Here is a 26370-nt window from a genome sequence, read left to right on the forward strand (position 1 = left end):
GAATTTAGGTCATAATTATTGTCACAATCTACACTATGTATTCATCGCTGGGGGTTTAACTAAATTTATATACACACGTCAACAAAACAAACATATTTACCTTCAGTCGCTGGGGGAAAATGATCTTGTCCATTTTTGGTGTGGGCTTGAAGGATGAACCTAGATTTTATATTTACAAACATTTCTGCAGAAATTAGAGTAGAATTCCAAACAGACTCAAACATCAGCATGTTTAACTATATTAGCATAATCTTGTCCATGAAAGACCTGGTGGTTTTGTCAGTGTTCCAGCTTTATTGGTGTAAATACCTACACTCTTTAATGCACTTGGGATTACAATAAGCAAGTTCAATCAAATGTGATAGTACATAATAAAATATCTAAATTTGTCACCCAACTTAAAAAAATAGACAAAAACAGCATGTGTCATGACATGTGATGTAACACTGTGCACTGTAAAAAAAAAGTAAAAGTAGTCTTCAGTTTTGGTGCTATTGGGCTAAAAAAAAATCCAGGAGCTTCATGGTGCAGTAACAGTCAACACATTTTTAGTATGAGGTCCTTTTTGTGTTTTGCTCCAATTCATTGTTTAAGAGGTCCTCCATATGACAACAACAAAAAACACAACTACAAAAGATAATGGTTGAGATTACCATCATCACATTGTTTGACATAAGCGAGCATGAAAGTACAAGCCATAGATGATGTTGGCACAGAGGAGAAAAAGGCTTGTGCCTGTAGTATATTAGATACAGTACATACTGTAGGAAAGAAAAGAGTTGACATGTGACAATGCACTGGCAGTGATTGGTAGCTGTTCATGTATCGTATGACAGCCATGACTTTGGCATGATGAAGACAACACATGTCCAGCATTTGTTAAGTCTACACATAAAGGCAATATCAAACAGAACATCTGTTAAAAGGGATCAGTAGCTGACATTTTTGTCGTTACTGCGGCCGCTGGAATAAATACACACACAAGTTATTGCTTCTGACGTTGACGCCTGCTTTGCGAAATGTTTTTAATTTGGACCTGAGACTTTAAGCTGCCTGGCTGGAGGCACTTTAGAAAATGGTCAACTGTGTGTGGCAATGGACCCATGCGGATCATTTGATAGTCTTTGTGAGAGTTCACTTGTCTTCGTGAGGACATAATTCAGTGTGTCCTCTGGGTGTATTTATGTGCAGGATTGAAGTTTTTTTTTTTGTAGTAATTAGGCATCGCCTCCTCACTGCAGTGGGTTATCAAACACAGAGTCTGATAAGATGGAGATCTTCAGCTTCTTCTCTGGCCAAGTGTACTCCTTTGGTAATTTCGTCTAAGAAAGAAAACGGTTAGCCAAAACAGAACTGTGGTCTAAAGTTACAAAATATTTAAATGCACTCACATCCTCACAAGTGTTAAGGTCCTGTATTTCTCCAAGCATCTGATCCACAAACTCTTCCGTCAGCAATATCTACACAGGGGCGACAGATACACATATATATGACAAAGCCAAAACATGTATAAATGGAAAGCTGAAAGTGTATGTGTGTACCTGTAGCCAGGGGCCATGGGCTGCATAGGGATGCTCTTCAGTAGCAAAAGCTCCCTCCACCCCTGTAGACACAAACGTAATGGCCGTGTCTCCATGAATACTTTTGAAAGTAAAATGTCTTCCGTGGAGCAAGCGACCCCTGTAAGACAGTTCAATATAAGAGTTAAATGTATTAGCAGTAGGGTTAAAAACTTTCTTTGGCTTTTTTGTGATGCCACTGAAAAGGCACAACTGAGAGCCAAGAGCAAATATGTGACGATGACCATAGAACAGGAAGACAAGACACATTTATGTACTGTCAAAGAAAAACAATGTACTCTGCTGTCTTTACATGTCTTATGTTGGTATGTATATTAATAGTGGTTAACTTCTTTTTGCTCTTGACAGTTTAAGCACAATGAGTGAAGTCACCATGCAAAGAGACTTGCCTTCAAGAACCCTCTTTTCGACTTCCCTATACACTACGCATGATCCAAGTTAAGTGAGTACATCATTTCAGTATTGCAACTGACTTATTTTTACACTTAAGAATGTTAGTGTTACTTAAAACAGATTACAGTAATCCCTTGTTTATTGAGGTTAATTGGCTCCAGACATGACCGCGATAAGTAGGATTCCTTATAATATTTTCATAGAGCATATAAAACCTGTTTACAGCCTTCTCAATGCAGGTTTTAACATTAGAGCCCTTTAAACATCTATCTAACTTTACACTCATATTACCCAATATCATATATTGCAGACATATAAAAAAATGACATATAAGACATAAATATGATGTAACACACTCACACATTGGGAGTGTGCCTTACTGGACAGCATAGTGTATTGTCTCATCAATGTAACATTACTGACACCCAGTGATCAGTGTAGAATACTACATCTCACATCTTTTCTTCTTCTTGGTAATACCTCGTTTATTGCAGTTAATTTTTTCCAGATAAGTGAATTTCTGCAAAGTAGGATTCATTCTTTATATATATTTTTGTAGTTATTGCATAGACAGCCTGCTTATGATCTCCAGACATGAAATAAGACCTGTAAAGTCACTTTTACATCTGTATTACCCAATATAGTAGACATAATCCGAAAAAATATAAGCCACTTACAACTGTTTACATTGTCGGGGAGCAGAATGGGTGGCTGACAGGAAGTGACGTAGGGGGCTCAGAGTTTAGTTTTATGGCCACAACAATATCTCATGTTATTACAATAATAACAAACTCCACCTTCTTGGCTGTGTCGCTGGTTAGGGGTTGCGTTGCATTGTGGAGGGCTTTATGCAGCCTTCAGACCAACATTACATAAAGGTTGCGCCCCACTTGTACAATTTGCTTAAACATGCATACTTTGTGACTAATAATAGACCGTATTCAACTACGAAACAGCATGATTTATTAATTAATCTGATTTAAAAACCGTGATAGTGAAGCCATGAAATTCAAACTGTGATGTGACAGCTGTATTTTCATTTGTTTCGTCTTTTTAATGCTTGAAAATGTTTAATTAGAACAAGAATATATATAAAAAAAATTACTAAAAAAATGGGCCATAGCGAACCACTAAACAGCAATAATTTCTTTATTTTGAGAAACTGGAAGATTGAAGCCATGAAATTAGAATTGCAAAGTGGTGAGGGATGACTGTATTTCATTTTCCATGACTTCCTATGGAACATACAAGAGGTTGCATTGTGTTGCGAAGAAGAAAATGTGCTCGTACCGTAAGCAGAGGGGAAGCAATGTGCCTGACTCTTGGTTAAACTTCAGATGGACACTTTCCAACTGTCGTGTTCGGACCAACTCATGAGGAACGATGGCCGTTGAGCTCTCACTTTCCAGACTGTCTTTTCGACTTCTGTGGAAACACAAAGACAGGAAAAACAACTGCTGAATAGGAAGTGCTCATACAACAGTGTGACAAACTTCCTCACAGAAGACTGCAAGGTGTAGGAGTGCGTGTGTCAAACTCACTGAGGTCTCTCATGTCTCTGGCTGTTGATGGGGGGTAGTGCTGCCTTTGTGTTAAACTCCAGGCCTTTCCTTAAGGTCTCCCTGATCTGTTCCGTGTCTGTCAACATACCCAAGTGCCAAAGTCAGAATGGAGTGATCCCATCATATAGTGCTAACAACGTGGAGCTAGCTACCTTTGTCAGAGAGCCTCCGCGGCTGCGACCCTATGCAAATGGATCGACTGTCCTCCTCGTCGTCAGGCGGCCGACTCAAATCGTCCCACACGCACTTGGCACTGACCCCGCTCAGATTGGAGCCCTCTGTCTCGATGCCATGGTCCACTCTCTCCTGCTTGGAAGAGCAATGCAAAAGATGCAATCGTCAACACTAGTTCTGGATTTCCGATGAAGCACCAACAGAGGGCGCTAAACCCTTTTGAAAAGGTGTCGAACTGCTTAAGACAAATAATGCTCAACTCATTCTTTACACTATATTGTATTCTTATTATTAAATATGTACAATGAGGCTAGTTTTACAATGTGATGTGAAAGTCTAGAGTACATAATGTAAGCAATATTTCAATCAATTGAGGGGACAGAATTTAATTAAGCCTTACTTGTAGGTGTGGATCAATGTCAAAGATGGTCTCCCCTCTCCTCATGTCTGTGATCAGCCAGGGACCGCCGGCACTGTACACAAGTCAGCCATCAGTTAATATTACTTCAACAATAGAGCATTTATTATTGACTAAAAAAGCAATTAAGTCCTTTTCTATGCTCATTCGATCAACTTTTTCTGAAGTTTAAAATGATTATTAAGCATGTTCTAAATTGCTTATTCACAACCAGTTCCACTCACATTGGAACACCTCGCATAAGTTCCAAGATGCCCTGGCCATTCCACTGCTGGGCTGCCTGCAGCTCCTCTGTGCAAACACCCACAATCTGCAGGATACGGTACACGTGACTTAGCGTACTTGTATGTTGATCACATGCTATCAAACATCTTGACCCACCTGGAGGAAGCTGACAGTGCCAAAAGGAGTTTGGATAGGTTGCATTTGAGGGTCCTCTGTGAGCAGCATGTGCTGGATACGAGACTCACTGTTGTCGAGGGGATTGTGCCATGATATATGGTCACCGCTACAAAACGTGTTCTCTGTAAGGGTAAAAAAAAAAAAAGGGAAAAAAAATACTGACATTAAAAGGTACCAGTGTTAGTTTGCATTTGGGCCACTAGAGGGATGCTGCAGGGCAACTTTCCTTCCCTTTGTAACCAAACAGTCAGTCATAAATACAGAAGCAGCTTCAGGGTAACAGGCAAAAAGGAGAACTGAGACAGCGACATCTGAAGTGCGAATCTACATTTCCATCCGAAGAATCTGTTTGGAGGGGTAGCATGCACCCAGTTCAGTTTTTTTGCTACAGGGGAAAAACTGCCAGGGATCCGCATTCAATGAGATCAGGGGCCCAGCACAGCCCACCCACGAGCAAATTGATCCCAGCTGGAGCGCTCAGGGGTCGTGGTGAAGAGAGAGCCAGGGAGCCTGGAATAAACTGTCTAAAGGAGTCCCTTTGTTCCTTCTTTATATGGATTTTAAAATGCATACAGTATGTGTATATTTTACAATATGTTGGAAACAAAAAAATACCCACTTTTGTACACTAACCATGAAAAATACCACAAACACACAAAAACGCTGTATGTCAAACTGTCATCATGTATGATGAAGCATCATTGAGCATTTTAATTCTTTGTATACTTTTGGTTGCTTGCCAGTGGATGCAAGCTAAATAAATCAAATGTAATGACAACCATATATTACAAAGGCAAGTAAACATCCTGTGGCTGCTTGCATTTGACTTTCGAAAATTCAATATACAATGATACAATTTAACACCCATTTCACATCCACACTAGCAAAAAAGTACAAAAACATATACTTTCATATTGTTATACACACAGACGACATCTTGCGGTTGTTGCGATTACGTGGGCTCTATCCAGTTGCTGCTGGACAGATATGCTGGGGCGCAGCCTGGAATCGACTGCTTGTATCCGACTTCCAATATTAGAGATTTTAGATGCACGCAAAAATAATCAATTACTCGTTTTTGCTGATAAGTGGCCCAATATTCAATGTTAATATCGACTCAAGACACCCCTATAATCGATACCTCTAAGCTGCAGATGTCCCGTGACTATTAATGTGTAGTTGTACCTTTAAGCTACTGATGCATAATAATCATTGTGCTTCTTACCAGACTGGAAAACATAGCGCGCCAAGCCTTGCATGAGCTCAGCCGGCCAGGTTGGTGGTGCAGTCTCTCCCGTCTCTCTTTTGAGTCTAAAGGTGAGCTCAAAGCCAAAGCCACTGGGCTTGTCTAGTCCCGTGAATCTGAAAGAAACACACAGGGTGAAAAACAAACAACCATTATACTCTCGGGTCTCTCTCATATGCATGAGGCACAATGCTAATCAAAATAAACAGCTTGGGGTGAGATAATGAGAGGGTCATGCTAATTAGTATATGGGAAGAAGTGGGGGGTCGCCACAAATATATGGATAGGCCAAGAAAAATCTAATTTGCATTAATCTACGCAAGCCATCATCCTATTAACGGACACCCATAACTATGGGCATACCTCACTTTGTAAACCTTAATTCTATTATATAAGATAAGAGAGATCTAGCAAGGCATTATCTAACTTGAACATGCCAAAATAGTAAACAATACTTACTCATGGACCCTGTTGTCTCCATACAAGTCACTGAGGCCAAAGCTTACATAATGCCAATGCTCTTGAATGTCCTGCGATGGACACCCCATATTTCGATACATACTAATGTAGTCTAGCGGATCTGGACCACCTAACCTGCAAAACAATAACACATCGGGTTATGTTGCATACTGTTGTCAATAGACTATGTTTACACTTTCACAAAACTAGAAAGAAAAAACACTGCAATAAAAACGGTGCGGGCACATAAATATCACTTTATGTTTAATAGTTTGCATAAACCTTAGAAGTCCAACGCTCTCTAACGTGGCAATTACCTCGAGCGAAGTCCCCCTTCTCTGTGTAGCTATGTTAGCTTCGAAGCTAGCTGTTCGCAAACTCTACAAACTCAAAGACAAAGAACAAAATATAAAGAATATACTTACCAGTATTTTACAATAGCTGTGACTTGAAGGGGGTTAGCCTGTTCGGGATAAAGTCTCCGACATTCCCCGTAAATAGCCTGCAGTCCGGGGGGAACCAGCGACACTAGCCCGTGTGCTTGGGCACCACTGCTAGGCCGTACTTCATCCATGCCACGGCCTCGAACTAAGCCTATTTACTCTCTAAAACACAACGTGAGTCAAGTTATTCTCTGCTAACCACCTCTCTACGTAGGGAATACATTAAAGTATACTATAAATGCTTCATATTTGCAGTTTGTCTACGAAGAAAAATCGCTTTAATGCAGTCCGTTGCGCTTCGCCCAGATGGGGGCCCTGCCTGTTGCGCATCCTCTCGGGAAAAGCATCTATTGGTTGGTAGGATGCAATTACGTCATTGATTGACACCGCCAGTAGCCAATTAGGAATGAATGGTTCTTTTGCATTAATAGCAAAATAGTAATAGTAGTAGTAATAGTAATAGTAAAATAGCGTGTTATTTTACTGTCACACTTACGCGTTTATTATTTTATTATTATGTTTGTATACTTAAGGTTTATACATGCGCAATATCTATTTGTATGTATACATATTATTATTATTATTATTATTATTATTATTATTATTATTATTATTATTATTATTATTATTATTATTATTATTATTATTATTATTATTATTATTATTATTATTATATGAATTGGTTGTGCAGCATACATGTAGTGTATGTTCCAAATGCCACAATAACCACACATAACCTCAATTTTCTTTCAAAAAAGCACATTCACAAGTCCATACACTAACTGTTGTGAGACATTCACAGCTCATAACTTCTTCGTCTGCACAATTCAGGAATACTGAATGCTTGCACTTTTAGACTTCATTCACTCTTCATGAACTTCAATAATGACACAGCAAACCTTCACAAAAAATCAGACAGTTGATCACTGAGAAAGTGACATTTATTTAAAAGTACTGTTACATTTAATCATATTCAAGTCACAGTCATACATGATTCACATTTAATGAAACCACTTCTTTTTCTGTTTTATTGCCGTGCATGTCCATTCCGCGCTGCTGCCACGGTGTAGGAAGGTTGTGTCATGCCACAAGAACTGAGCCCATAGATGACACCTGAAGATCCCACCATCTATGGAATTCAGTTCTCATAGTATAACACATATAATAAATGTATATATGTACATTTTATCTACAATACTTTCAGTGCTCCTTTAAAAATACATTTGACCAGACCCAAAATCAGTAATTTGCTCATTCCCAGGACCCAAACCCACAAAAATATACTGTATAATAAATCCCCACAACATCAACATACACTGCACATAAACTAATGAAAAATAACATGGAAGACATTAATTTATTACAATAAACATGAAAACTGACCAATAAAAGTTGGTCCCAAGCCTAAGTTTGAGAAGCCCTGATGAAAAAAAAGTACATAACAGTGAAAAATACATTTATTGAATAAACATCCACACATAGAGGATGACTCTATGATGTGAAATCTACTTCTGCATAACAATCAGTGGATAGCACTTACTTTTAATGTACAAAATTGAGTTGTAAAGGTGTTAATATACAGAGTTAATTTATACAGTTTTAACTTTGTTGTCAACATCCTCATTTTGATAAAGTTGCCACATGATTGGTTAGTGAGGTAAAATGAAAGCAAAAACAAACCTTTACAGAAGGAATGGTCACTTTTTTAACCTATTAAGGATTTTGTGAGGCTGTTCCCTTTATTTACTCCAGGAAATGCTTCACTACCACTGAAATGACAATGTCACTGCCTGCTAGGCTGATGCAAGCATTGATATCACCCTGGTTCCTGCATGATGTGACTCATCCGTTACAGGCACCGCATTCTCAGGAAAAACAGCTCACTGAATACAACAAGGAAGTTTTAAAGTCACAAACAATGGCAGCGGTTTCACCTTCCTCCTTGGAAAGTCATTCAGTGGATTGACAGCAGAGTGAGATCATCCTTGCGATAAGGTTTATTTAATTTGAAACATACGTGCAATGTAGAACAATTGAGGAAAGGCCACACCTGCTCATGTTTTAGGAAACAACATTATTCCTAGCAGAGGTGGCAACTACCTCCATAAAGATCTTCTATAAATACATTGTAATAAAGTTCAATTAACTTTACAGAGTAATACAATGTAAATGTCCTTTTAAAAATGACTGAGTCCAGTTGTACCCCTTAATACTTGCCTCACGTCTCTCCAGATCAAGTGCATCTCCACTAGTAGCCGGCGACTTGAAAACAATTCCAGTGCTCTCCAAAATGAATGAACACATTTTAAGCCATCTCTTTGCTTCCTGGTGTAAAATACAGCACACAGTCTTGACATCCTGCTCTGACCTTAAATACCAGCATCACCCGGCTTCCCTCCCTCCCTCATCGTAATCGGTTATTCATGCACTCCCTCCGTTCCGTAAGCCTGACAGTCACTTCCCAGTAAGAAGGAAACAGTGGGAGTCAACACAACGCCCCCACACAGTGAATCAACACATAATAGTTTCAGAGGAAAACCATCTGACTGGCCCCGCCTCCTTGTTCTCATAAAGTAAAGAAAGGGGAAAGGCTGTGTCTGTGGGAGTCAGGAATTCCCCCGTAGCTTCACGTACGTACTACGTACGTACAGCTGTTGGTCTGACAAGACGATGACACACAAAAACTGGGTTTGGTGATCTGAAAGATAAATAATCAATAGAAGACATTTTTGAATTGATAGCCGGTCATTGTGGGCGTTAAATGTCCCGTCATGATTGAGCTTGAGTTTTTGTAACAAGTAGAAATGAGCATAGTCATCGAATTCTGTGGTTTGTTCCAAATTGATTGTTGATGAATCATGTCTTTTTCGGGCAAATTGGATTTCACTCCTTGGCTGAAACCAGGAGAGGCGCTGCTGATTCGGTCTCAGCTACTTTTCTGATGGATGACATAGCAACAGCACTATTTACGTAATATTTGAAGCCGTTGATTCACGAACCGATTACATCAAATAACTAACTTGAATTCAACAGTGTTTCTGGCCTCAATAATCCAAAATGGAGCCAAAGAAAGCTGTAACTGCCACAATTTGTTAAAGAAGGTGAGAAAAATTATTAAATTCAAGACATAAAGTTAGGCGGCACGGCGGTCGAGTGGTTAGTGCGCAGACCTCACAGCTAGGAGACCAGGGTTCAATTCCACCCTCGGCCATCTCTGTGTGGAGTTTGCATGTTCTCCCCGTGCATGCGTGGGTTTTCTCCGGGTACTCCGGTTTCCTCCCACATTCCAAAAACATGCTAGGTTAATTGGCGGCTCCACATTGTCCATAGGTATGAATGTGAGTGTGAATGGTTGTTTGTCTATATGTGCCCTGTGATTGGCTGGCGACCAGTCCAGGGTGTACCCCGCCTCTCGCCCAAAGACAACTGGGATAGGCTCTAGCACCCCCCACGACCCTTGTGAGAAAAAAGCGGTTGAAAATGAATGAATGAATGAAAGAAATAAAGTTAGTTCTTTGATGTCATCGGTTCATGAATCAGCGGATGGCATATAGCATGAATAGCATACAGCAAGCTACCGAGCTAACTAGTTAGCCTCCAATGTATTAGTTCCAAACTTATTTTAAATGGAGTGAGGTCGAAAGACAAACTAAGAAACCAAAGATTAACCACTTCCACATGGAATGGGATAACTTTTTTTTCCATTTGTCATGTAGGAAATGCTATGACTGACTAGAAACGTGTAGCATGCAAACTTCCAGAAGAGTTCCAAAAATTCTGAGCGACGACATCCCATTTAAATTTGCATAATGTGGGAAATTGTCTGTGTTCAGATAATTAGAGTAGATTGGACAGTGACAATCGTCTGAACGTGAAAGTTTCAGGTGTCTGATGTCACAGACCTGTCCCGACATTTCCTTACACGAAGGTGTTGTCCCACTTCAGATAGTGGAAATGTGCTTTTTGTGTTGTTTATACAGAACAGGAACAGGGAAACAATTCGCTTTTTAATTCTTTGTTCGGCGACAGGTCACAAAATGCTGACTCACATGGACACAGGTGAGGCAGATTATGAAGTCTAAAAAATATTGTCATCCCTTTAAACAAGACCAGACATGATACATATTTTTTTCACAAAAGGCGCTAACAGATTACTTCACTGCATTTCCTGGATGTCTATTTTCCAGGATGTATACCGACATCAGCATGTGTCACATCAAGTGGTTGTTATACAAGCCACACCCAGGAATGGGGAAATTAGTATTTTATTTTTCCACTGAAGGAGCAAACAATGAAAAGCCCCAGAATTAAGCATGTGGACTTTTTTTTTTGGAATTAGGCTTACAGAGACCCCACTGAGCCCCACCACTGACGTACCGTGACGCCCGAATCCACTTTCAAGCTACATCCTCGAGCAGGCGGGATAAGTTGCAATTGACATTTTGTGTTGGACTTCAGAAACAAGCCTCGCTTTCATGCCACTGTTTGAACACGGGGGAAATCACTGGCAAAGGTCACTGAGCCCATTTCCTTTCTTTCCTCCTGGTGTGGCGAAATAGACCTGGAACAGCCCCCTTTCAACTGGTCCTCTTACTGGAAGATGTCTATGTAGGAAGTGTGTGGGTGTGTTGTGGGGGGGTGAAACATTGACTTTGGGATGAGACATCATCTCAGCGCACCCACAATAACTAATATTAGTATTAATTATATTATTATTAGTTCTAACTGGGGATGTAAACCATATACTGATGTGACTGGTTAGACAAGCGAGAGATGTGGCAGCATCGGTCCATAAAAAAACAGCCATAAATCCTTAAGATTAATCGATTGTAGAGACATGTACTGGGTATCACAAGACTAGCAACTGGTTGACAGTCCACCTGGGCTGCTGGCAAAACGATTGTTGCGCATATTCTGTAGATTAGCATGATTGGTAATGGTAATGGTTTTATTTCATTTGAACATGCATCAGATTACAATTGAATGCATCACATAATCAGTTCACAGTTCCACATGTCCAAAAGGAGTAGGAAGAAGCAAAGCTTATTAAATCCTACCCCTCCATCTGGTACTTTTATAATCAGTAACTGTTACATTTGTTCACTTCCTGCTTTCCTAATATAGTTTACTTTTACAATCAGTAACTGTTTCATTTGTTCACTTCCTGCTTTCCATAATACAGTGGGTTTTTTTAAATAATGTACCTTGTACCGAACATTATGTGTACCATAGTAAGTGTCAATATAGTGATATATATAGCACATCATGACTGGTTCAAGACTCTTCATCCTTGTATTTAGCAAACATCAACTGCTTGTATTGTTTCTTGAATTGGCTCATCGTTGTGCATTGTTTGAGGGTCTTACTCAATCCATTCCATAGTTTGATTCCACATACTGAAATGCTATGGCTTTTTAACGTAGTCCTAGCATATAAGTGTTTCAAATGTAGTTCTTCCCTGAGATCATATTTCTCCTCTCTTGTAGAGAAGTATTGGATGACATTTTTAGGTAATTGGTTATTTTTAGCCTAATGCATTATTTTAGCTGTTTGAAGATTAACTACATCAGCAAGTTTAAGTATTTGTGATTTTAGAAATAAGGAGTTAGTATTGAAGTCAAGAATGGAGTTCTATTTTTAATAATGTTATACTTAAGGGAACCAATAATAATAAAACACTACTTCCCATTAATGTGCCTTCTGGTGCTGTATGTGTTTTGCAAGTTACACTGACAGTCAATAGAAACTTTGAGACTATATTTTGATTTTGAAGCCCTCAACTGGATTTTTCTTATATGAATCATTTCTTTAGGATATTAGCATACAGAAACATACATAATACATACAACTCGTGGCACTTGCTTCATAACCAATGTCTTGGAGTTGTCAGTAGTACATTGGATGTGTGTCCTAACATGGTCTTCTGATAGATAATCTCTGGTTTTATCAACTAATTACCTGAAACAAGTGCAGTATAATGAAATCTGTGCCAATTCCTTCACACATTAGCAGACCATCTGACAAATAAGGCTGACTTTAATATTCCAAGGTGAAGTACGCTTCACTGAGCTCACATCAAGTTATTATTCACACAGTTATACAGGACTACTCTGATTCTTTTTTAAAACGTAGGACTACGACATGTCTTTGAAGTCCGTCTTCGCTATCCCACAGGTGATCCAGAGAGAAAACCCCTCTTTCCACCACAAAAGTCTCAAACAGGTGCAGGCCACCTCCCACTCCGAAGTAGTGGGCCTTTGTGGCCAGGTAGACCACTCCGTGCGCTGCCAACAGTTTGTGGAGGGCGTCGTGAAGCGCTGGGTAATAAGCAGTGTTGTATATTGTCTCTGAGGTCAGTATAATGTCGTATTTCAATTGTGTCTCCTGATTTGAGGCCAAAGTAAGAAATGTGCGCCAGTCACCAGAATAAAATTTACACCTGGATAGTAACGGGTGTTGGGATGCGGCATCTAAAGCTCTTCTTTTACGGGGTAGGCTGCCATCTTTTGTGTTTAATTTACAGTCTTCTTCCATCTCTAGTGTTGCCTCGCCCTCCCCTTTACTGTCATCATCATGGCAGTTTAGAATGACGTTTGACACAGTAAGCTGCTCAATGACTGTACTGTTGTAGTCTTGGAAGTGGACTTGCCTGGCTCCTCTTTTCAAAGACAATATCCCCAATAGCCCGGCCCCGCAGCCCAAATCCAAGACCACCTTATCGCCGAATGTCTCCCCTTCCCTGTCGATGACCTCCAGAAGGTCATACGTGCACTCCCAGACCTTCAGCCCTCCCTCGTACACTCCAGAGATGAGGTCAGACCTCTGCTCGGCCGTGCGGGAAAGAACGTTCTCCACATCCTCCCTCTCTGAGACAGTCTTCTCGAAAATAGTTTCATTGAGGTAGTGAAGCGGAGGGAGAGTGCCGACGGAAACTGTTTCATAGACGGCGTCGTCGAGAAGGTGCTGGGGGTCAGAGGGCGGGAAGTGCTCTTTGGCTTCTTTCACTGGCTCTGCCGGGCTGTCACGTTCCTCCGACTGAAAAAAAACACAGGAAATGTATATTAGTTCAGTTATTCGTTGTGAATCAGCAACTTTTTCCACTTGCAGCTTGTACTCGTAGGTAATTGGCTCATGACATATGAGCTGAACATTAATATTTCAGAAGATAAAAACAGAAGTAGAATTAAATGTCAGCAAATCCCTAGGTTAATAATTAAATGTTCCACTGGTGGTAGTATCACAGTTTGAATCTGATCTAGGTCAGGGTTGTCCAGGGACCGGATACAGAAAAACGGAAAGATGAGGTGGTCTACTTTGATACATTTTATACATATAAAAAAAAATCCAATCCACTGTAGGTCAATATATGCTAAAATATCAGAACAAAACATGGAAATCTTAACTTATAATACATTATCTCTCATTAAATATTTTCTTTTTAGAATATGCAAAGGCACAATAAAAACAAGCTCCCAGTCACACCGGAGTCTTGTTGACTGTGAAAGGACGCCCTCTAGTGGGTGACTGTTGAACGGCTGAATAATTCTGTAAGATTGTGAACGTCAACATTATTTTTTCAACTCTTTTTAAAGTTTGCTTGAATGCAGACTTCCCTTCCGATCAGATTACTGTTGTCAGGATTAATTGAACATACGCGTTGACAGTAATAAGTTATTTTAATTTTAACCCGAACACAACATTAACTAAACCGCGTCTTTACATTGCACACTGTAGAAAACAAATAACCTCAGGCTGTATATTATGAGGATTCTGATGACAACAAACAAGTTTTTGCAGCACATTCAGTCTTGTTGCTGAGCGACGTATTTCCATCGACGGTGAAATTAAAACAAAACGACATATTACTGGTAAAGTTGTACGAGTTACGACCGACCACAAACGGTATTAGCTAGATGCACATGTCAAGCTAAAGTGGCGCGGCGCCTCGTGCCGTGAAAAAAACTCAAATTCCCAGAATTCATCGAAATTAAACTGCCAAAGCTGATCTCGACGCGTGTGACATTATGAATCGCTGTCTTAAATGGCTAGTCAAAGCATATACAACAGTACGAAGTTCGAACTATGACATGTGACATTTAACATTGTGCTGAAATAATGTGACCAAGACTTCCGGACAAAAGACCATGATGCATTTCGCGGCACTCATGCGCGCATGCGCTCTCGACTAAAGGCTCAAGCGCTGGAGCTCAACTGTCACACGAGCTGACCCTTTTTTTTTGCCTTCGACTCATCTCTCAATATATGAACATAATCAGTTTTTCATCGACCTTCTGGAAAAATGTCGAGTAGGTGGCGTATTTCAGCAAGTTTGTCATTCACCAGAAAGTGAGTATATCATTTTCGTGACTATTATACGCAGCATTTTAAAACACAAGAATGACATGGATCAAGAATGGATTTAGAGGACGTCTGTTGTATGCATTCTGGCATCCACAATGACGTGTAATGGCTTTATGGGACTTGAGACAAGCTAATACCTTCCAATTGTCATTGTTGTTGACTCTACCACTGTCTTAAGATGCACAACCGGTGTTAAAAGTCAGCCACCTTCCATTTAAGCACATAAAAGACTCCACCCTGCTGGAATGCTGGAAAACATAATTGTTATACATTTGTGCTTATGCCATATTTATTAGCGACTGTCCAATAGACTAATTTCAACGACGTCCAGATGTTGCGCCAAAATCCCCCCAAAAATGAAGCATGCTTTTATAAATCCTGTCAATATGCATGACTGCTGCAGCAGTTATTCTGTTGCCCACGAACAAGCTGATGTGTAATTGACTTGATAATCAGGTTTCTTAGTTTTAAGGAGGTACCTCTTGCTTTTCTTAGCACTGTTGGCGTATACTAGTATTTTCAAGAGGTTTTTAAGCTGTGAGAGATTAGTTGAGATCCCCTTTTATGTGAGTGGCTGTAATGGTCCAACATGTTGTCAACAAGGCGGTTTATTTAAGACAACTCAGTCTCAAAGCTGTCAAGTGATTTTGTAAACCGTTTTTCTCTCATCTAGGTGATTGCTACAAGTGCAGGATGCGGTGGTGGTGGTGTCCCGGTTCCCTTGTGCACCTGTTACGATGCATACTATTGCGCTCATGTTCCAGGAGAAGAAGATGCCGGTTGCCTTTGTGGTTCACTAAAAGGCAGGCCTACTTGAAACTGATGCTGCAGTCTCTTTTCTATAACTCCCTCACGGACTCAGATGTGGTTTTTGATTCACTGTTTGAACCAATGTTTTGGACTGTGGACTACTTGACACGTTGGTTTGGTATGGTAAGTATGTGCATGCTCGATTTACCGTAATTACTGATGTATAAGCTGCTACTTTTTTTTTTTTAAAACAACGGTAAGACTAATTTATGGCTATGTTCTAATCTTGTGACATCCACTTTACTTCAGGAATACCACTACTTGTTTGAATACTGCGTTGCTTCATAGTTAGTGAAGAAACAGTAGCTCTTTCTTTGACAGGAGTCAATCACAAGCTATAGGCGAACTCACAGCGAGCTTGTCAACCCATTGGAAATCGTAGAAGGCCATCGCCTTGCGGTATCATTTTGGAAAGAAAGCTAACATCATCACACAGCAACACTGAAAAGGTAGGTAAGAAATATACAAGACAAGTACCAATACGAGTCCACTAAAAGGAGACTCCCTCTGGTGGACACAGGCAGCTTATAAATAAATCATTGCAGTGCTCTGGCTAATTCTAAACCCGTATTGGCACTTGTCTTTTGTATTTTTTACCTACCTTTTAAAATAAGACATTTTAGACAGAAACAATATAATATAGACTCACTTATTAGCTTTGAAAGCATTGATTCTACTGCTGCTGTTTATGGCTAAGTAGAAACTAAAAATGCACTTCAATCACCTTATTAACAAGTAGACAGCACATGCAGTGAACATTCACATAGGGCACACACAACAAGTAACAGGTATCATGAGTGCCTTTTACCGTATTTTTGTTAATTTAGTATTTTTTATGCTTGAAAATTTTAATTTAGGCCCTCCAAAACACACTCACTGCACTAAAGAGCTCCATTGGTGACAGGATGATACATCTAAAGAGTGTGAATGAGAGATATTGCATGTCTTTCCTTTCTGTAGCTGGCAAACACAGGCAGGTACATTATTATGAGGATGAAAATAGTTTCTTATATTTTAGTCAAAAAGTCGAGGAAACTTACATTACGTTCTCCACCACCAGAAGCTGTCCAGTGAGATACACTGTTAGAGCTTCAAGCCATATGTATCTAAACTCACTGTTGTGTTTTTGTTTATAAGGTGTTTGTTTTCCTGGTGGTACTACTGACCAGCTCTATCCTGGTGATAGCTTATGTGGTCCTCCTGCCACTCGTTCTCAACACATATTCCCCACCCTGGATTGCTTGGCACCTTTGTTACGGACACTGGAACCTAATCATGATTGCGTTTCATTACTACAAAGCCACCAAGACCTCCCCGGGATACCCCCCTGTTGTAAGACACTCTTTTCTGTCAACTTCAGTCACTACCATAACTGTAACTGTGTACAGTAATGCTTCTTGAATATGTTGGATTTCTTGCAGGAAAAAAATGACATCCCTTTTGTATCAGTCTGCAAAAAATGTGTCACTCCCAAACCAGCAAGAACACATCACTGTGGTATCTGCAACAGGTAAGTCTATGTCATTGCAACTGTCCTACTAATACCGCTAGATTAAATGTCCTAATAAGTGTAATCGTGCCAGCACTGTCAAAATATGTCATAATTAAAAAATGATTTGCTAATTCCGGCCCTTTGTATTGAATTGTTGACTCAGCTACACACAATAATCCACAAAAGCTTTCTAGATCTTCCAAATTCTCCACCTATTAGATTTTCTGCTTCCCGTTTTGTTTACATTTTACTGAAAAGAAATGTATCCATTGTAAAAATGACGGGTGGCACAGTGGACGAGTGGTTAGCGCGCAGACCTAGGAGACTAGGGTTCAATTCCACCCTCGGCCATCTCTGTGTGGATTTTGCATGTTCTCCTCGTGCATGCGTGGGTTTTCTCCGGGTACTCCGGTTTCCTCCCACATTCCAAAAACATGCTAGGTTAATTGGCGACTCCAAATTGTCCATAGGTATGAATGTGAGTGTGAATGGTTGTTTGTCTATATGTGCCCTGTGATTGGCTGGCCACCAGTCCAGGGTGTACGCCGCCTCTCGCCCGAAGACAGCTGGGATAGGCTCCAGCGGTAGAAAATGAATGAATGTAAAAATGACCTGTAATCAAAATTTGCTACCTTAACTCTTTTCGCTGTTGTTTTTGTGCAGGTGCATCCTAAAAATGGACCATCACTGTCGTATCCTTTTTGTCAAAGCAATTCATGTTCAAAGTAGCGCTGGAAACATTGTTATTTTTCCCTTAATGTATTCCAATTAGCCTGGTTGAATAACTGTGTAGGACATTTCAACCACCGTTATTTCTTCTCCTTCTGCCTCTTCATGACCTTGGGCTGTTTGTACTGTAGCATCAGCGGCAGAAACCTCTTCATAGATGCTTATAATGCCCTGGAGGTGAGATGATCTAACTCATATGCACAGCCTTTCTGCTTGGAGCTTGTGCCCTTGTTTCCTGGTAGTTGTTGTGTTGTCTTTTTTTTGTGGGGTCAGCAAATTGAACGTCTCCTTGTTTATGTCTTTTAACACTCTGGTCGGTGTTTTGGGGGCTGCTGCTTTAGCGCTTTAAGCATTTGGAAATGGAAAAACCAGGGATACCTGTAACAGGCATGGGACCTCTTATAGGGCTTCTTCCCACTGGTCAGGTACTAACTAAAAAGTATTTACTAGTATTTCTATCTGTCAGTTTATCACTACCTCATCTAATGTTTATTCTTCTTTATATGTATATGTATGTGTGTGCAGACAGACTATGTGACTCCTGCGCCTCCGTACACTTTTAAGGAAAGGATGATAAATAAGAGCATCATCTACATGTGGGTGCTCACCAGGTAATATTCTTCAAATATTTTCATGTGGTCATCCTACAGTTGACCATGAGCCACAGTTAAACAGTGCAAGGAAACATAGTGTAGTCTTATCTGTTATCAAAATAAACCATTTCCTTCTCTCTTTGTTTAAGTACACAGGCCTTCATAGTTTTCAATATTTCCTGACAAAGCACACCGTGCTGGAATAACACTCCCATATGTAAACAGCTTTGTCCGACGAACCTAACCTGAATATAGTTGTGCCAAAAAAGCTTTGGCTTCAATATCTTTGCAGCTTCTGTGTTTTTTAAGAAAATGTTGCAGATGTCTGTACTGAAAAAAAAAGCATTTTTTGGAGAAGACGTTTCACTATTGTTTTTTTTTTTTCAGTACATCCTCAAAAACAGCATAGCGCTCCTGTCTCATACAGTAGAGGATCTTTGACAAGCATAAACCTATTGCTTGTGTTTTGATTTATGTCTTTATGACTTCATTTGTGAATACAAAGGTAGTGACTCAGAATGTGTTGTGTTCCTTCAGCACAGTGGCAGTAGCCCTGGGAGCTCTCACCACGTGGCATGCACTGCTCATATCCAGAGGTGAAACCAGCATAGAAAAACACACCAACTCCAAAGAAAAGCATCGAATGGCAAAAATGGGACAGGTGAGTGGTTCAAAGATTGTTTAAATAAATTGCATAATCGTGGTATTCGGTCCTTTCTCCTCTCTGCATTGTGTTAGGTGTACAAAAACCCATTTGACTATGGCAGGCTGCATAACTGGAAAGTCTTCTTTGGCGTGGAGAAGAAAAGGTGTGTTTCTGCAATGTTTTGTGTACTATGTGCCTATGACAAACTGACATCTGTTACCATGTAATCTTTGTTTTCCAGTCACTGGGTAACACGTGTCCTGCTCCCCTCCGGTCACTCCCCGCTTGGCGATGGCTTGACATGGGATGTCTTCCCCTTAAAGAAGGACCCAATGCCTGTATGATGGTCAACATACAGACCTTTGAAACTTATCAAGCTGCTCCTGGCCAGGCTCCTTTCAAAATGAATCCCGATGGAACTCAAGAAATTGGGTTATATCGACCTCCAATACCTCACAAACTCACAAACTTTCTGCTCAGACTTGCAGAGTTGGATATTTTATCAGCCACTGATGGAATTAAAACAAATAATTGAAGGATGTTATCTCCTCTTTCAACCCCAGCTAATACTAGATAGAATGACACATAATAAAATGTTATTTATATGGATTTTTTTTTATCTGTTTAAGTTAATAAACATTGTTTAAATAACCTCACATTGTGTCAATTACACAAATGATACATTTTCACATTTTCTTCTTTGCAACAATGAGCGATATACCCGCCTGCATAACTGCATTTTTGTCTGAGTGCAGGATCACAACATCTCATGTGTTACGTCACAGAGATGTTTGTGCAGACAGACCACACACACATGCTGTCTGGGATTAATTCAGATTTGATCTTCATTGGAATACACTTACACTGCATCAGTGGGAGATACAGTATAAGAAGTGTTTGAATAGTATTATTGATCAATTGGGGCAAATAAACTGTTTGCTTGAGTCAATGCACCACAAACATAGGATATAATTAACTAAATTATTAATAATTTCATATTCTTGAAAATCCGGATCCAGTTGCAAGGTGCGTTCAGTGACTTCAATTGCCGTAAGTCGGCTACTTTCTAGGCTTAACAATAAAAGATCCATTCCCTTTTTCTCAGTGAAAACACTATATCAGGTTACAATTTTCTAATGGTTTCTTAGTAAAAGTATAACGTAGTTTTTAGTCATTGTGAGAAAATATTGTGAGAAGCACAGTTATCAAAAGGTTTATCCCAGACTACTTTACTAGGCAGTTTATTTTGAAAGTCTGTAGTTCTAACTTCCGCTAACTTACGCGCATAAGAGTTGGTAGCGTCTGCGCATGAGCAGAGCTTGATCAGGCTTTAATTCTAGATCGATGCAATCTCTTGTACAGTTTGTTCTTTTCTCCAGAATACAGCGTAGAAATAATTGCAGATTTTTATTTTATGTTACTGTATTTGTAGATAACTTTTAAGTGATTTCCTGAAGTCTGCAGGAGAACTAGGACATTTATTTTTATTTGTTGTCCTTTTTGTTTGCGCGCATCTTCAGGTTTTGGTGAAAATTTGGGAGTTCTAATGTGGCAAGCTAACTGTCGACGAATGCATCATTTGGCAGACTGGGTTTCTGGTAAGTAATTATAAAGACGGACTACAGTATACGTTTTGATGAATTAACTAATGACTATACATTTATTCATATTCATATAAATACGTATATAAATGCAATTCTACATCAAAAGGTCGATATAATAGTGGAAATATGAATGATAGTGGCGCGTGGAGCTGGCGCGTGCTCCAGTCAGCTGTCAGTACACGTGACGTAAACATTACAGCCAGTCTGTCCTCTCAGAGCACGCTGGGCTGTTCCATTAACTCTTTCTCCCACTTTTCAAAAATCGGTATTTGCACATGTGATTTAGAGTATATGTCTCCTTGGTGTGGCACATACAGGGACCGTGATGGGAGGCTGCGTGGGGAGGAGGAGCAGGACTGATGGACAAGGGAGTACCAGAAGCTTGACCAGGAGCAAAAAACGTGGAGGTAAGAACCCGGAAGTCGTGCTCTAAGTGCAACAACCTTGAGATTATGATTATTTTTCTTGTAGCTAAAATGAAATTTAGCTACTTCAAGGGGATACTTACTTCAGTGATAACTTGCAGATGTAATATAATAATAAATGTGTCAGAGGTCCCATAAAATTGTAATCTAATCTAGCTCTAATGAGATCACGCTGTTTCATGTCTGTAGCTTTAATGCTAATGAGCTATGTTTGACTAGCCTGTCTCTGCTTTTTATTTATTTTCATTTTAATTTTGAACTTGTCTGACATCAGATACAGGAGGGGGGCGAGATCACAATGCTAACATTGCAGTCCCATTTTAAACAGCAATGTCATGCTCGGTTAGCTTATTCACTGAAGGAAAACAAAAGGATCAAACTTAGCTGATGGACATATATTTGCCAATGCTTTATATTAAGATGCATAGCAAAGCCTTTTAAAAATAAAGCTGTCCTATTGCATTGTGTCACTTTTCCTTTTTTTGGTAGGCTGATGCACCCCTTGATTAAAGAAAACACATCCACTCCACAAAAGAGTTAAAATTTCTACTTAAAATGCTAAAAAATTGCCCTATTTTGGATACCATTGTTGTTGAATGTTTCAGGCTTTAAACCTGTGCCCTGATTTTCATAGACACTCCACAAAAAAAAACCCCAAAAGTGTCTGCAGGCAAGGCTGTGTTGTTATTCATAATGCATTGAGCTGCAGCTGGAGCCTGCAAAGAAAGCCCTGATATCTTTTTGACTTGACTTGCATTTCCCATCATGTATTTTATTTAGAGAGACATGGCTGCCTCTAAAATAATCACCTGCTAGCGGTCTGCTTCACAGAATTCCAGACTATGAATGTCTGACGGGGTTTTATTGTCTTCTAATAGGTTTAGCTTGCTAGCGTTGGGTATTTCTATCCTACTCTCTAAATAGAACTGATAGGATTATAGGCCTCTTGTGTAAAGATGCAACCTTCAGGACAGTCAGGACACCTTATACTTATTGTCACCGTATTGAACTCTTGTTCCATGAACTGCTGCTTGGGGAGGATATTTACAGTCGGCCAAGAGGTTGTTAATAGCACACACATAAATAGAGGTAGTGTGTTCATTTCCACATACGTGGGCTATTGTTGCCATGCAAAACGGAGTCTGCACATCCAGACTGACCAGATTGTTGTTGTCCTCTTGACCGGCACAAGTGGACCTTAAATGTGGACGTAGCGGCAAGAATCTTAAAGATCCAAAACAACATAATGGGAGTTCCTAACTCCAGGGAATACGACTACTACCATTCTCCAAATCCACCTTTAAGGGTTTTGCTGAAAAGTAAGTCAAGGTAGATTTTTTTTAGTATTCATCTAATGAGGGAAATTATGTTTCTGTGTATGGATTTCATTTATTGGATACACAGTTGGTTAGTTAATGTTTATTTCTGGGGTTGTTTACTGCTGCTGATGAGGATTTATGTCATTATTTAGTAATTTAATTATAAAATAATAATAATAATACATTTTATTTGTATAGCGCTTTTCAGAGTACTCAAAGACTTTTTACAGTAGAGCAATAAAAATAGAGTTGAATAAAAACAGAGTAAAAGATGCATTAAAATACAATATCCATACATTCATTCAGAGCTAAAACAAGGTAAAAATGGGGCTTTAAATTATATATATTTATAAATATATATTTATTATATGTATTTAATATTCTATATTGTAGATTTTTAAATATTAGAAACAAAGAAAACATTTTGGGGGGGGTGGAAACAAAATACTCAACAAATGTATATATACATGCTTCTTTAACACTACAAATAGTTGCTATGGAAACCTCTTTTATCTTTCTTTTACTTACCAGAAATTAATTTATGTTTTACACTTCATTATTCGTACTTGTATTGCATAAAAATAACATTACAAATCAATTTTAATTATTTCTTTTTACTACAGCCATTGGGATCCACTTCTATTTAATATGCAGCTTATGTGTATAATTGAACACTAATTAAGTACTAAAGCACTAAAATGTATACAACCTGCCTTAAGATTTATACATTATTCTGTGTGAATTGAAGGTAAATATGGAATAAATTAATGTTGTGGAAAAACAAAAAGAAACACCAGAAGTTAAGGACTGTTTTTTTGCATTATCTTGCCAACTAAAATACTAACCAAACATGATGGAAACCTCCATGTTGGATGTTAAAAACAATCTAAAACAACGTCACTCAGCACTTTGAAGGAAAACAATGTACCATATAATATTATCAAGGTGGCAACATATATTCAGTATAAAGTATTTGGCAGTTGTTCTGTCAGATGACGTTAGTCTGCCTGCCATTGGCCAAAGCATGCTTGTGTGTCCAGCCAATGCCCACTGAGGATAGCCGGAGGGATAAATCCTGTTATGTGGCACCTGATTACTGCCTGTAATCTGCTGGCGTGCACCCACGTGTGGGTGTAAAGTCAGCTTCACATGTATGTGTTATTGCTCACGACTGTAATCCACACAACTACTCTAGAATTTCATCACTTTAATGATGCCACACTCTGAATCATATTAACTTTCTTGGTTTGCACACATGCTGCGTTGTGTCTTCGGTCACTTTAACTCCAAACCTGATAAACCTGCATGATTTCATAACATCCAATATTCCAGTCCAATCCAATTTCAATAATACGCTTTGACAAAGATGATAATGCTACATTATGGGAAGCTGTTCCTTTAAAAATAAGGCAATATGAAAAACTTACTGTGATATAACAAAGCACATGAAAGAAAGAACTTCTTAATTTCCTAATTTTTCTCATTTTTGCTGTTTTTTTTTGGTTCAATTTTGTAGCAATGTGCTGCTGGCCAATAAAAAACAAGCCGTGCGCCGCACTTTGGACATCCCTGACCTAGTGGTTAATTAAATTGGATTCAATTACATTTTGCATTACAGAGGATTATATCATTGTGGATTAGGCAGATATGATAAGGGGCGGCGTACAAAACCAGATGCTCTAATGTTTCGGCTGGTGTATGCAAAATTCAGTTCAATCCAGTGAACGGAACTGCTAACAGGACTACCTACTACTTCATTAAGTACATTTTAAAGCATTCTTAGCTTTCCATTGTAAGATCACCATTAATATCACCATTGCACTGTTTTACAATTTCCTTGTCTTATTGTTATGAATTAGCTACAAACATTTATTTGTCATCATGACTAATCTTGCCCTGACTGTGCCATCAGGACGCAATGAGCCTCTCCGAAAGGAGCGTCCCAAGTGGAAGAGCGAGTACCCGATGACTGAGGGCCAGTTAAGGAGTAAACGGGATGAGTTTTGGGACACAGCTCCAGCCTTTGACGGACGGAAAGAAATCTGGGATGCGCTCCGAGCAGCAGCCCTCGCTGCAGAATGCAGTGACCTGGAGCTAGCGCAGGCCATTGTGGACGGTGCCTGCATCACTCTGCCTCACGGTATATACACACACACACACACATTACATATATGCATCATCAAGTGTTTACATGTTTTAGTACATTTGCTTGTCATAATTCTGCAAATGTCAGAGAGCACTGTGCAGAAGGTCATGCATTAGTTGTTCGGAGATTACTACCAGAATCGTTACATAATCGTGCCGCGTGACCACGTTATAGCAAGAAGGGAGAAAAAAAAAATCAGCTTTGCACCAAAATTTGTTAGTTTTACATGTGCTAACCATGTATAAAGCTTCATAGAAACAGGTTTTTGTCATTTTAGCTTAATCCTGCTAAATAATAAAGCTACAAATTGACCTTGATACAAGCATGATGCATGAGGATTTTGTCTTTTAGAATTTGCTGCAAGTTTGGATATCTAGCGACAGTACATGCTGCACTGCATGTTTTTTACTTTTACGTTTGAAAACTGTAAAATTGTATTTAAGATATTTTACAAATTTAAGATATTATACAAATGTTCCCACTGAGGGACGAATAAAGGCATATCTTAATTTTTGCGCTCTTGTAGCCTGGGTCTCTGGATTTATACTTCGGTCAAACAACTTCTCCCGAAGTAAACAGCTTTTCTTCCTGTCACTCACACACACACAAACACATACACTCCAGTGATCTGGATTCAGCTAAATTTGTATCAAAAGAGGCTATTTATAACAAAAACAAATACATTCTATGTAAAAATGCATGCTAAGCAGCAGCCATGGTACAATATAAAATGGTACAATCTTGATCACATGACATTTTGGGCAACGACATTGAAGAGCAATGTTTCTTAGCTTTTTTTATTTTTTTTTTTAAGAAATGCATTCTCATCTCTTTGCAGGCTCTCTCACTGAGAGTTATGATGAGCTGGGCAACCGCTACCAGCTGCCAGCATACACTTTAGCCCCTCCTGTCAACCTCATCACCGAAACATGCAACGAAAGCAAAGTTGGCGAATCCACGCAAAAACAAGCGCAGCCTCCTCCCTGCAGGCAAGAGTTCCAGCTGCGTGTGCGACTGTCCACCGGTGAGAAATGTCCAATCTAATGATGAATGACAGCCTTGAAAGCATCATGATATATCATGATTGTTGCTTTCGTAGGAGAGGATGTGCGTCTGACAGCCAGCATGGCCGACTCCATCGCTGAGTTGAAGAAGCAGCTGGAACAACAAGAGGACATTGATGTCTCCCGCCAGAGGTGGTTCTTCTCAGGGAAACTTCTCACTGACAAAACTCGTCTGCAGGATGCCAAAATCCAGAAAGACTTTGTTGTCCAAGTCATCGTCAACGTGAACCCTCCAGTTATATCCAACTGAAACAAAGCAAAAGGGCCACAAAGTGGTGGTATTTAAATGGAAGCAGGGCTGGACATGTTTATGAGATTTTGTGTACAATTTTATATATAAGAGAATTGCTTTTATATTGTTCCTTTTTGTATTTGTTTTCCCTGTTTTTCCAAAGAAATTAAGAATATATAAAAAAAAAACTTGGAAACCCTTTAGAAGGGTAGAATCATAGTATGCACATCCTTGTTTTTGTCCTATCACTTACACTGTCATTGTTTACACCA

General features: G+C 39.4%; 4 protein-coding genes across 7 annotated transcripts; 2 read left to right on the forward strand and 2 right to left on the reverse strand.

Moving 5' to 3' along the window:
* Window positions 1–274: 274 nt before the first annotated feature.
* Window positions 275–7008, reverse strand: sufu (suppressor of fused homolog (Drosophila)). Of its 2 annotated transcripts, none has more exons than XM_058058053.1 (12): window positions 6660–7008; window positions 6235–6369; window positions 5755–5891; window positions 4509–4651; window positions 4352–4437; window positions 4110–4182; window positions 3688–3841; window positions 3515–3611; window positions 3264–3398; window positions 1542–1680; window positions 1392–1460; window positions 275–1322 (listed from the first exon to the last, which is right to left on the reverse strand). In XM_058058053.1, the coding sequence occupies exons 1-12, from the start codon at window positions 6806–6808 to the stop codon at window positions 1233–1235; spliced, it is 1407 nt and encodes a 468-aa protein (XP_057914036.1). In that variant the 5' UTR covers window positions 6809–7008; the 3' UTR covers window positions 275–1232. The 2 variants fall into 2 exon arrangements, with proteins under 2 accessions (XP_057914036.1, XP_057914035.1); XM_058058052.1 differs by having other exon boundaries at window positions 3688–3844.
* Window positions 7009–10662: 3654 nt separating this feature from the next.
* On the reverse strand, window positions 10663–14859 carry mettl18 (methyltransferase 18, RPL3 N3-histidine). The gene is made up of 2 exons (XM_058058056.1): window positions 14424–14859; window positions 10663–13712 (listed from the first exon to the last, which is right to left on the reverse strand). The coding sequence occupies exons 1-2, from the start codon at window positions 14508–14510 to the stop codon at window positions 12783–12785; spliced, it is 1017 nt and encodes a 338-aa protein (XP_057914039.1). The 5' UTR covers window positions 14511–14859; the 3' UTR covers window positions 10663–12782.
* Window positions 14540–20003, forward strand: zdhhc16a (zinc finger DHHC-type palmitoyltransferase 16a). 2 transcript variants are annotated; one of them, XM_058058055.1, is made up of 11 exons: window positions 14873–15023; window positions 15712–15971; window positions 16986–17180; window positions 17270–17358; window positions 18004–18032; window positions 18113–18246; window positions 18411–18494; window positions 18595–18680; window positions 19200–19323; window positions 19401–19471; window positions 19550–20001. In XM_058058055.1, the coding sequence occupies exons 2-11, from the start codon at window positions 15732–15734 to the stop codon at window positions 19650–19652; spliced, it is 1155 nt and encodes a 384-aa protein (XP_057914038.1). In that variant the 5' UTR covers window positions 14873–15023; window positions 15712–15731; the 3' UTR covers window positions 19653–20001. The 2 variants fall into 2 exon arrangements, with proteins under 2 accessions (XP_057914037.1, XP_057914038.1); XM_058058054.1 differs by lacking the exon at window positions 18411–18494 and having other exon boundaries at window positions 14540–15023; window positions 19550–20003.
* A 619-nt stretch (window positions 20004–20622) lies between these two features.
* Window positions 20623–26271, forward strand: LOC131107949 (ubiquitin domain-containing protein 1-like). 2 transcript variants are annotated; one of them, XM_058058476.1, is made up of 5 exons: window positions 20623–20906; window positions 21230–21319; window positions 24569–24796; window positions 25641–25826; window positions 25902–26271. In XM_058058476.1, exons 1-5 carry the CDS (start codon window positions 20855–20857, stop codon window positions 26114–26116), a joined length of 771 nt encoding a protein of 256 aa, XP_057914459.1. In that variant the 5' UTR covers window positions 20623–20854; the 3' UTR covers window positions 26117–26271. The 2 variants fall into 2 exon arrangements, with proteins under 2 accessions (XP_057914459.1, XP_057914460.1); XM_058058477.1 differs by lacking the exons at window positions 20623–20906; window positions 21230–21319 and adding an exon at window positions 22320–22656.
* The last annotated feature ends 99 nt before the right edge of the window (window positions 26272–26370 follow it).

The sequence above is a fragment of the Doryrhamphus excisus genome, chromosome 20 (assembly GCF_030265055.1).
Source record: "Doryrhamphus excisus isolate RoL2022-K1 chromosome 20, RoL_Dexc_1.0, whole genome shotgun sequence".
Classification (NCBI taxonomy): domain Eukaryota; kingdom Metazoa; phylum Chordata; class Actinopteri; order Syngnathiformes; family Syngnathidae; genus Doryrhamphus; species Doryrhamphus excisus.

Coding starts and splice junctions, on each gene's coding strand:
- sufu (XM_058058052.1), bottom strand. CDS start 6,808: ATGGATGAAGTACGGCCTAGCAGTGGTGCCCAAGCACACGGGCTAGTG. Junction 6,370..6,659: donor ACAGCTATTGTAAAATACTG/GTAAGTATATTC, acceptor ATTGTTTTGCAG/GTTAGGTGGTCCAGATCCGC. Junction 4,652..5,754: donor GCGCTATGTTTTCCAGTCTG/GTAAGAAGCACA, acceptor TTACCCTTACAG/AGAACACGTTTTGTAGCGGT.
- mettl18 (XM_058058056.1), bottom strand. CDS start 14,510: ATGGAAATACGTCGCTCAGCAACAAGACTGAATGTGCTGCAAAAACTT. Junction 13,713..14,423: donor CTCATAATATACAGCCTGAG/GTTATTTGTTTT, acceptor GTTTTTTTTCAG/TCGGAGGAACGTGACAGCCC.
- zdhhc16a (XM_058058055.1), top strand. CDS start 15,732: ATGCGGTGGTGGTGGTGTCCCGGTTCCCTTGTGCACCTGTTACGATGC. Junction 17,359..18,003: donor CACTGTGGTATCTGCAACAG/GTAAGTCTATGT, acceptor GTTTTTGTGCAG/GTGCATCCTAAAAATGGACC. Junction 18,033..18,112: donor AAAAATGGACCATCACTGTC/GTATCCTTTTTG, acceptor TATTCCAATTAG/CCTGGTTGAATAACTGTGTA.
- LOC131107949 (XM_058058476.1), top strand. CDS start 20,855: ATGTGGCAAGCTAACTGTCGACGAATGCATCATTTGGCAGACTGGGTT. Junction 20,907..21,229: donor TTTGGCAGACTGGGTTTCTG/GTAAGTAATTAT, acceptor TGGCACATACAG/GGACCGTGATGGGAGGCTGC. Junction 24,797..25,640: donor CTGCATCACTCTGCCTCACG/GTATATACACAC, acceptor ATCTCTTTGCAG/GCTCTCTCACTGAGAGTTAT.